Below are 10,248 nucleotides of genomic sequence, written 5' to 3' on the forward strand. Positions count from 1 at the left end.
GCTGGGAAAGTGCCTTTTCTGCCCCCCAGTTGCCAGCAACAGGCTCGGGTCCCCAGGGACCATCGTGTCCCACCAGTCCCCAAAAGGCTCAGCTCCCCGGGGACCGCCGTGCCCCGGCCGTGCTCCCGCTGCCGGGGAGCAACCGCCGAGAGATTGTTTTCCAAGCGCGAGCGGATACAGGAACAAGACATATTCACGTGCCGGTGTCAGCACGTACGCAGGCGCCGGCGATCGGTGTGACTCACACCACAACCTCAAGATGAGGAGAAGGGGCGCAGAAAGCACATCCCCAGAGCAACGGGGAGGGGGGGCTGGAGCTGCCACAGCCAGGATGCGACCCTCCCACGGCGGGGCTCATGGGGGACAAGCAGGCGCTTGGCCCTTCACCAACTCTCCGGGCTTTTTATTTAGCAGCCGCCAGCGCGGTGAGCCGTGGACAGCTCATTGCCGCGTGGTGGGAGCACGGCGGGCTGGACGGCGGGGGGTACACGGCCCCAAAGGGGACGGGTTTTGTCCTGGTCACCGGTGGGAGGGATGGAGACTCTGAGGCGCTGGCTGCCCTTTGTGCACAGCACAAAGAACAATAGCCAGCGGCTTCCTTCACTACCCAGAAGCAGGCCCTGGGAAGCAGCCAGCAAGGGAAACGCTGCTTGGCAGAGCGGCACGGGAAGGCAGAGATGGGCTGCGTGTCACCCCGTGAGGCTGCCCGGTGGTGCCTGGTCCCCTGCCACCGGACCAGAAACGGGCAGCACCAGCAAATGGTACCCCGCTGGCACACCCTGCGAGCTACAGGCTCGGAGACAGTGGGGACCCCGCTGTCACCAACGGGTGGGTTCACAGCCATGCTGGCATCACGGTGCTGTGATGCTGCTCTGCATCCCAGCAGGCAGAGCGGGACGCCCAGGTCCAAAATCTCAGGCACTAGGAAAGGCAAAAACCAACCATGAGCGCGGTTTTGGGTTAAGTCCAGTGTATTGGGGAAGCACCGGAGGCTCAGGGCTGACTCACTGCCTCCAGCTGATGGTTTTAGTCCCTGCAATTTGTCCTTGCTATTTATTTCCTGCGGGCTGGACTGCTTAAACCCTGATAAAGTGTTTGATCGCGTTGAGGAACTCTGCTCAGGGTCTGCCTTCCCAAGTGAGAGCAGGAGGAAAGCTGAGTTATTGGTTCACTTACTCACGTCCCACCCTCTTCTCTGCTCTGGCACGTCCGCCCGATGCAAGCCAAAGCCCAGGGCTGTGGGTGGCCTTTGTCCCCACAGGCTTTGGGGCGATCAGGAGTGGTTTTGATGGGGTGCTGTCATGGGTGAAAACCCAGGGTCAGGGAGGGGCTTGCGTGTGCCACGGCCTTACAGCCACGCTTGCCAGCCCACAGCCGTGCGGCACCAAAGGGGTTGGGGGGGATGTGGCCAGAGAACCCCTGCCTCTGCCTGTCCCTTGGGAGATGTGGGGTGGCAGCTCCCCGAGGGGGGCTCAGATGTCCCCTCCCGGCTGCCAGCGGGCTCCTCGGCACCGCCAGCTGGCACTGCCAACCAGCACTGCTAACCCAAACCGCCGGCTGGCTGCCCTGCCCTGTGCACAGTCCAGAGCTGGGACCATCTTCGAAATCCTCATGCCATCTAGTGGGACCTTCACTAATGACAAGGCAGAGCGTGGAGGCTGGCTCTGCCCGCCGCGGGGCTGGGGGCGACAGGGTGGCAGCGGACGGCTGCGGGACCCCAGCCAGAGCTGCGCTGCTCCTCCAGCGGTTTGGGAAGACTTACACTGGCAGTTAAACGGCGCTTTTAATGAGAAACGTCCACCTTTAGCAGGAGAAGTCAGTGCTGGTTACTAGTGAGGGGCTGCAAGCCGGCAGGGGGGTCCCCAGGAGAGCGCAGCGCCTGCAAGGCCCCGAGCTGCAGCCCCCCCAGCAGCAGGCAGCTCCTGTCGCCCAGAAATCTGGCTTGCCTGGAAACCCACAGCATATACACGGTGCTGGCTGTCCAGCCTGGGGGATGCCACCAGGCTGCACCACTGGGCAGCAGATCCCGAGCTCCCCTCACAGCCCCTCACCCTGGTGTCGGGGTACGTTATCCAGAGGTGTTGCTGACAGAGCCCATCTTGCTCCGGCGGTGCACGGTGACATACCAGAGGCAGATGAAGAGACCTGTGGGCGCGTGGCAACGAGGTCACTGCCGTGGGTGCACCAAGCTCCTGCAAGGAGCAAGAAGGTGACAAGGACCCTGCTGCTCCCAAACCAGGGGGTGCCCATCCCCCCCCAGAACCCCCTACCCAACCCCCTGGTGTTCCCCATTGACCTTGCAGGGAGTTGAGGATGGTGAAGAGGTAGAGCTGGGGGATGAGGAAGACGCCGAAGCTGAAGAAGGCCAGGCCCCAGGTGGTGCCCAGCAGGCAGGTGAGCCCCAGCACCGTCGCCCAGTCCTTCCTCGCCTGCCCCTTCTGCCGCTGCATCCTCCGCAGTATCATCACCACCCTCCCCAGCACCAATGTGTTGAAGAGCAGGATGAGGCTGGCATAGCAGAGGGTGGCGTGATGGGCCGGCGGGCTGGTGAGCCAGCACCTGGCAAAGGGGACTCTCTTGGGGACAAGGCCCAGAACCCCTGAGAAGGAGCTGGGCGTGGCGGCAGCTGCCCCTACACGTGGTGAGATGGAGGTGGGCAGTCGGCAGAGCCAGACTCACCAAAAGGTAGCACCCAGCCGAGCTACGGCCGGCTCCTGCTGGCCCAAGCCCTGGGTCAGCCCCACGTGCCAGCGGTGACTGGGATGCCCAGGCTGCGTGGGGTGCCCAGTGTGCCCGGCACGTCCAGAGTGCCTGATGCGCCCAAAGGTGCATGGTGTGCTTGGAGAGCCCAGGGTGCCTGGGGTGCTCAGGGTGCGTGCTGTGCCTGGGGTGCTTGGGGTGCATGCTGCGCCCAGGATGCCTGGGGTCCATGGGGTGCCCGGGGAGCTGGCAGCCCCCTTCACTCACATAGTCACATTGCTGTAGCCTTCGGAGGTGCTGATGGTGTGGTATCCATATGTATCTCTCCTGAAGACAAAAACAGCCACCACGGCCAGGGTGGGCAGACCTGCGGGCCCGGGGACAGGCTGTGTGAGGCCATGCCGGGGCCACCGCGCTGCGGGCAGGCACGGGCGAGCCGCGCTGGGTGGGTGCCCACTCACCCCACGCGAAGAGGCTGAGCTTGAGGAGGTAGTGCCGGATGTAAACATTGTAGACCTTGACAAGGAGGAGGAGGAGGTGGAAGGCCTCAGCAGCCATCCATGCCAGGGCGCAGAGGAGGCTGGCATGCAGCAGGGCGGCGGTGACCCGGCAGAGCCCCTCGGCGCCGGTGGCCAGCGGCTCGCTCAGCAGGAAGCTGCAGTTGAGCAGGAGCAGCGCGGCCAGGAGGTGCATGTGGATCCTGGTCGTGTTGTCCCTCAGTTGCTTCCTGCAAGGGGCGGGAGGGGCAGGGGGGTGCCGGTGGGTGCCCGCCGGATGGCCCGGCACTGCATGGCACGGCGCGGCGCGGCATGGAGAAGCGTGGCGTGGCGTGGCACGACCTGGCATGGCACAGCCCCGCGTGGCGTACACAGCACGGCACGGCGCGGCTCTACCTGGGGAAGCAGCAGAGCAGGAGGGTGCAGAGGGTGGCAGCAGCCGAGAGGGAGCAGCCGATGGTGCTGATGTGGGTCAGTGATGCCAGCTGGGCCGGGCTCAGGGCGCCCGCCGGGACCTGCCGGTGCCGGAGGGAGGGGATGAGCTGGGGCAGGTCCCACAGCAGCACCCACCCACTGGGAAACTGGCGGGGGGGGGGGGCTTGCAAAACCATCCCCCTGGCCACCCTCTCCTGCAGGAAACCCCCCATACCCCCCCCACCCTACATCCCATAGCCCCACATACACCCCATAGCCCCACATACACCCCATAGCCCCATATACACCCCATAGCCCCATATACATACATGTTGTACCCCCACACCCATCTACACCCACACCTCCAGGGAGGAGGAAAAAAGATGGAGGGAAGGGGAAAGGAGGAAGGAGAAAGGAGGAAGAGGGGAATGAGAAAGGAGGATGGAGGATCGACAAAGGTGGAAAGAGGGAAGAAGGAAGTGGGAAGGAGGGAAATAGAGAAGGAGAAAGGAGAAAGGAGGAGAGGGGAGGAGGAAAGAAGGAAGGAGGAGGAAGGAGGAAGCAAAAAGGAGGGCGGGAGAAAGGAAGATGAGAAAGATGGAAGGAGAGAAGGAGGAAGGAGGGAAGAAGGAAGCAGGAAGGAGAGAAATAGAGAAGGAGGAAGGAGAAAGGAGGGAGAGGCAAGGAGGGAACAAGGGAAGGAGGAAGAGGGAAAGAGGAAAGAAGGAAGGAGGAGGAAGCAGCAAGGAGGGGAGGAAGAAACATGGGGGTAGGAGGAAGAAGGAAGGAAGAAGGGGGGCGGAAGAGGGAAGGAGGAAGAAGGGAGGAAGAAGAGGGAAGGAGGGCTGTGGACCAGCAGGACGGCGAAGTAGGTGAGGTGGTTGCAGTGGCAGATAACGGTGCCCGCCCTGTGCGTGGTCTCGCAGCCCGCCCTGCTCCAGCTGCCTGTGCTGCCCGCGCCTGCCAGAGAGCCGCTGTCGGAGGGTGGCCCAGTGGCCAGGGGACGGGGACATCGAGGGGATGTCGAGCCCAACCAGGGCTGCCCAGGAGGCGGATGGGCAATGCCTTCAGGGTGGCACCGAGCTGGCATTGCCCCCGTCCTGGCCACAGCCACGCTTACCAGCTTCGGGCTGCCAGAAGACACAGGTGGCGTTGGAGGCATCCTGGTGGGAAGGGGAGAGAGGGGGAGAGCTGGGGACTCTGTCTGCTCGCCGGGGACCCCAGAAACCTTCTGGTCGCAATGCAAAGAGGGGACACTTTCTCTTTCCCCAGCTCCAGGGGAAACACTGGTGTTGGGGACCCCCCCTGCTTGTGCCCATGGTGGAGTCCTGCTCACCAGCACCATGTCGTGCCAGAACTGGATCTCCACGGGTTGGCTGAGCCCAGCCACGTGTCCGCTCTGCAGGAAGGCTCCCAGCACATTGTTGTTCAGCACAGAGCTGTTGTGAGCATCCTGCAAGAGTCAGGGTGCCTGCAGGGAGAGTCCTGGGTCCCCAGGACGTCCTGCCCACCCTCAAGCATCTCAGCAGGGGGGAGGTGATGGGGCAGGCATGCTGTTGGCCGAGGATGCTTGGGGGGCTCCGTACAAGGACCTGCGGCTCACCTGGAAAATGCAGGGGCTGTCAATGTAGATGCAGACAAGCTTCTGCTCCACTCCCCGCGCCTGGACGCTCTCTACAAGCTCCGCTGGGAATTTCATGGCGTGCCCGAGCCTCCTGCTGCCACCCGGCTTCACATCCTGCGCCGGTGGGCAGGGGAGAGATGGGTTTGTCCACCCTGTGCTTGGCTGGCTCGGGGGGGGGGTGGGTCAGGGTGCTGCCCCAGCTCCCCCCTCTAGCAAAACCACCCCAGTTACCGGCGTGGCCCTGCAGCGTCCACCGGCTCCAGCAGCAGCTCCAGCTCTGCCGCTGTGCCTGTGGACACACAGATTTGGCAGCTGCTCCCACCTTGATGTCAGAGCCCCCCCAGCCCGTAGCACACAGCGGGGCTGCAGGTGGCAGGTCCATCACCCCTGGGTGGGCACGCCTGTCCCATCAGCCCTGCCGTGGGGTGAGCACGTGGCAGAAGACATCAACGCCGGGACGCTTTCCCAGTGGGATTCCACACCTTGGTGGGCTCCCTCGGATGGTCTCTGCTCCCAGGTCCCAAGCGGGGGGTCCTGGCTGGCAGGCAGGCACCCCTGCCTCCAAACCCTGCCTTGTCCTGCCAGAAGGGACCTGGGGCCGGAGCAGTCGGACCTCCGTGGCAGTGCAGCCCCACAGCCAGGGGAAGTGCCGCAGTGCCCCCGCGCACCCGCCTTGCACCGGGACAGGGAAGTCACCCCACACGCTCTCTGCCACAGTTTCCCTCTCCCTTCCCACTGTGGGAAGCTGGGGGACAGGGCTTCCCTCATCAAAAATCAGAAGAGCTTCAGGATGGAAGTCCTGGCTCTCAACTGCAGAAACACACACACGCACACACAGAGCTTTAGAAGCCCCCAGATTTGTCACAGTGACAGTGCTGGGGACATGCAGCCATAGCTGCCTGCGACACACCCCAGCAGAGCCGCATCTCAGGAGGCTTTGCTGGTGTAAAGCATCCTTGGAGGATGATGGAAGCTCAGTGTGGGCAAGTGGCAACCACCCCAGCATCCCCCCAGCACCTCCCACCAGGGGTGGAGGGACTGAGGGAGCCAGGGAGACACAGGCATCCCCCTGGGAATAGCTCCGGCAGTGCAGGGGAACCAACCATCCTGCTGCTGAGGTGTAACCCCCTGAAGTGCTCAGTCATGAACTTGAACACATAGATCTCGATCATGTCGCCTGTGAAGTTGTATTTCTCTTGGTGGGCCAGCTTCTCCTCCAGCCAGTTTAACCTGCACAGGGAGGGTGTTTGGAGCAGGGTGCAGCAGGATCCATCCCCCGTGGGTCTGGGGGATCTGGGGGACAGTGGGGTGGGAGCCGGCACTCACCTCTCCCTGGCACGGCGGGTGCTGCCACAGCCCTGCTGCAGCTCCTTCTCCAGGGTGTCCACTTCACTCCCCAGATCTAATGGAGCCAGTTTGGGAGCTGAGCCCCAGCATACAGCACCCTGCCCCGCTCCCCTGCCCGGGGAGCCCTGAACGGCCCCAATGCCGGGATGGGAGATGTCCCTTACCTTGATCCTGCAGGACACAGTCGGTGAGGCAGAGGATGAGGATGATGAGCGTCGGGCTGGGCATCGCCATGGTCCTCTCCTGCAGAAGGCACCCAGACCTGGGCAGCTCCCTGGAGCCCCCACCCAGGCACCCTGGGACCTTGGCCCTTTCCCACACACTGGCCGCAGGACAAAGATGGGGTGCTGGCAGCTTCCCCCCACCCCCAGCAGCCAAGCCCCACCGAAGCCACTGTGGCAGCAAAGCCCCAGCCCAGAAGCACCAAGCAGCTACGCTGGCAGCAGGACGAGGAGGAAGGTGTTTGCCACAGGAACGAAGGTGCAAGCCACCCTTTGCATCTGCTTTACCATTAAGGCTGTAAAACTGGGGGGGGGGGGGGAACGCTTCTGCCTCCCTGCCCCCAACAGGGACTTGGACCTTGCTGCCATCCCAGCCCCTGGCTGCAAACGAAGGGGCACCGGCACGCTCTGCCGTGGTGCCAGGGCTTGCTGGCAGTGGCCCAGCACCGAGCTGGGGAGGAGGAAGCATCCACAGTGCAGGGTGGGGGGGAAGGTGACTGGTAACAAGATTTGCATCCATTGCAACACCTCACCCAGAGCTGCTCACGGCAACGCCGGCCGCGGTAACACCCCTGGCACTGAGAGCAGCCAGGGAGAGAGGCTATGAGTCCAGCGGTGCCGGGGTGCAACCCCAACGGGCAAATGGTTCTTACTGTGGACGCAGTGATGGGATTGATGCTTGGAGATGCTGAGGCTGCCAACGGCCAGGGCAGCCGGAGCCTCCCAGGGCAGGAGCAGCAGCCCAGCTGCCTGCACAGGCTGCCCTCTGACCCCCAGCGAAGGACAGCCACCGCATCCCCTTTGGGATGATTTTGCAATAAATAACCCTTTTACTTCTCACCGATGTAACCCCCGGATCCCCGGGGCGCCCGACGCAGGCGCTTGGCCCAACCTCTCCCGCCACCCATCAATGCTGAATGCTCCCCCCCCATCACCTCCAAGCCGAAGAGATCATCGTTCCTGCACCCTCCGGAAATGGCAGGGTGGGGGTGTCACTTCGTGTGAGTTTTGCCTTCACGGGCAGCAGCTCGGTGCCCTGGTGAGCCCCCCGCGCTGCGCCAGCCCCCCACATCCCCCCCCTTGCTCCTACCTCGGGCACAGGGCAGCTCTCGGCATCGGCAGCACCACGGTGGGGTCGGCTCGGCCTGAGCGGTGGTTGGGGCGGCAGAAAAGGAAGCGTTTGTATGCAGATGAGCAGATTAAATCAAGAGAGCTTTTCAATTTCCTTTTGCTTACACTTTTTCACAGCCTGGTGATTTACCGGTGCAGGGGGGAGCATCCCCAGCCCCTCCAAACCCCAAGGACACGGCAGATGGCTGCAATTCAGCATAGCCCAAAGACAACCTGCTCCCCGGGCATATTTGATATAATTAGCCTTCTGCCTCTAACGAGCTTCTCCCCACCACCAGCTCACCAGCAGCCCCTGCTCTCCCGTGCTGAGGAGCCCAGCCAGCTGCTGCAGCAGCACCGGCACCAGCCGGGCAGGAGCCGGGCTCCAGGTGGAACACCAGCGTGGTATGGTTTGGTAAGTGTGGGAAGTCAAGCCAACGGAGCAGGCAGCCAGGTGAGAAAGGAAACGATATGGATGCTGGGAGCAAGGACAGGCGATGTGGGAGGACTACGGAGATGCCCTCCGCCGCTGTAGGGAGAGAATTTGTGCGGCCAAAGCTCGATTAGTGTTCAAGCTGGCCAGCGCTGTGAATGACAGCCAAACCAGCTTTTTTAAAAATATATTAACAGAATAAGGAGAATCGCAGATAGCATTGGTCCGTTGCTTGATGAGGTTGGTCACCTCACAAATAGGGACACAGACAAAGCGGAGCTGTTTAATGGCTTCTTCGCCTCTGTCTTCAACAGCGACGATGGGCCCTGGAACTGCCAGAGCCCTGTGCTGGAAGACCCTGCATGACTGGAGGGTTGATAAACTCCCAGCTGACCTTGAACTTGTTTGAGGCTTGCTGCTCCATCTGGATGCGCATGAGTCTACAGGGCCCAGTGGGATTCATCCCAGGGTACTGAAAGTGCTGGCCGACGGCATCGTGCGACCTCTCTCTATTATTTTTCAACGGTCTTGGGAGTCTGGAGAGGTCCTAGTTGACTGGAAGCTGGCAAATGTTGTCCCACTTTTCAAGAACGGTGAGAAGGAAGACCCTGGTAATTACAGGCCTATCAGTCTCACTTCAGTGCCTGGTAAAATTATGCAGAAGGTTATTCTGGGAGTTACTGAAAAACACTTGAGAAGCAACGCAGTCATTGGTCATAGCCAGCATGGGTTCACGGGGGGAAGGTCCTGCTTAACCAACTCCATTCCCTTTTATGACAAGGTCACCCACCTAGTTGACCGAGGGAAGCCAGTAGATGTGGTGGGTTTGGATTTTAGCAAGGTTTTTGATACTATCTCTCACAGTATCCTTCTGGATAAAGTGACCAGCACACAGATAGACGAGTCCCTCATACACTGGCTGACGGGTTAGATTCAAAGAGTTATAGTCAATGGGGTCACATTAGGCTGGCAGCCAGTCACCAGTGGGGTTCCCCAGGGTTCAATTTTAGAGCCAGTGCTCTTTAATGTTTTTATAAATGATCTGGACACAGGACTCAAACGTACATTAAGTACGTTTGCCAACAATACTAAACTAGGAGAAGCTGTGGACTCCCTGGAGGGTAGAGAGGGCTTATAGAGAGATCTGGGCAGACTAGAGACCTGGGCAATCACCAATCTTATGAAATTTAACAAGAGCAAATGCTGGATTCTCCACCTGGGATGGGGTAATCCTGGTTATAGGTACCAACTGGGGGACGAGAGGCTGGAGAGCAGACCTGCGGAAAGAGATGTGGGGGTTTGGGTTGATGGCAAGTTGAGTGAGAGTGTGTCCAGAGGAGAGCTGCCAGGATGGTGAAGGGTCTCAAGGGCAAGACTTATGAGGGGCAGCTGAGGTCACTTGGAGAAGAGAAGGCTGAGGGGTGACATGAGGAAATGGGATGAAGCTGCATCAGGAAAAGTTCAGAATGGACATTAGGAAAAGGTTCTTTACCAAAAGGGTGGCCAGTCACTGGAATAGGCTCCCCAGGGAAGTGGCCACCTCACCAAGCCTGTCAGAATTCAGGGAGTATCTGGATGATGCTCTTAATCATATGGTTTTGTCAGAGTTAATCCTGCATGGAGCAGGGAGTTGGACTTGATCCTAATGGGTCCCTTCCAGCTTGAGGTATTCTATGATACTACAGTACGATGATAATGCTGGGATGGAGCTGGCATCCTCTGTGCCACCCCCAGCCACAGCTCCCCAGCAATGGCAGCTGGCCCATCCAGAGGGAAAAAGGTCACCGTTTTTGTTTTGTTTTTGTTTTTTTGTTTTTTTCCCAAAATGGTTAGATTTGCCCCAAAAGGCTTCACCTTCTGCTCCAGGGGCTGCTGGATCCAATTGCAGGGACGTGGTCACAT

The 10,248-nt window shown here is 60.7% G+C and overlaps 1 protein-coding gene across 5 annotated transcripts; it reads right to left on the reverse strand.

The window, feature by feature from the left end:
- Positions 1–953: 953 nt before the first annotated feature.
- On the reverse strand, positions 954–8,304 carry ADGRG5 (adhesion G protein-coupled receptor G5). 5 transcript variants are annotated; one of them, XM_042797699.1, is made up of 13 exons: positions 7,894–8,302; positions 6,747–6,825; positions 6,562–6,637; positions 6,339–6,465; positions 5,215–5,349; positions 4,948–5,064; positions 4,732–4,774; positions 4,465–4,571; positions 3,594–3,712; positions 3,162–3,427; positions 2,968–3,067; positions 2,297–2,559; positions 1,765–2,145 (listed from the first exon to the last, which is right to left on the reverse strand). In XM_042797699.1, exons 2-13 carry the CDS (start codon positions 6,814–6,816, stop codon positions 2,069–2,071), a joined length of 1,500 nt encoding a protein of 499 aa, XP_042653633.1. In that variant the 5' UTR covers positions 6,817–6,825; positions 7,894–8,302; the 3' UTR covers positions 1,765–2,068. The 5 variants fall into 5 exon arrangements, with proteins under 5 accessions (XP_042653630.1, XP_042653631.1, XP_042653629.1 ...); XM_042797696.1 differs by having other exon boundaries at positions 954–1,946; positions 2,052–2,145; positions 4,465–5,064; positions 7,894–8,304; XM_042797697.1 differs by having other exon boundaries at positions 954–2,145; positions 4,465–5,064; positions 6,747–6,753; positions 7,894–8,304.
- Between the last annotated feature and the right edge of the window lie 1,944 nt (positions 8,305–10,248).

Source organism: Tyto alba, unplaced genomic scaffold, assembly GCF_018691265.1.
Source record: "Tyto alba isolate M040663 unplaced genomic scaffold, T.alba_DEE_v4.0 Super-Scaffold_26, whole genome shotgun sequence".
NCBI classification, from domain to species: domain Eukaryota; kingdom Metazoa; phylum Chordata; class Aves; order Strigiformes; family Tytonidae; genus Tyto; species Tyto alba.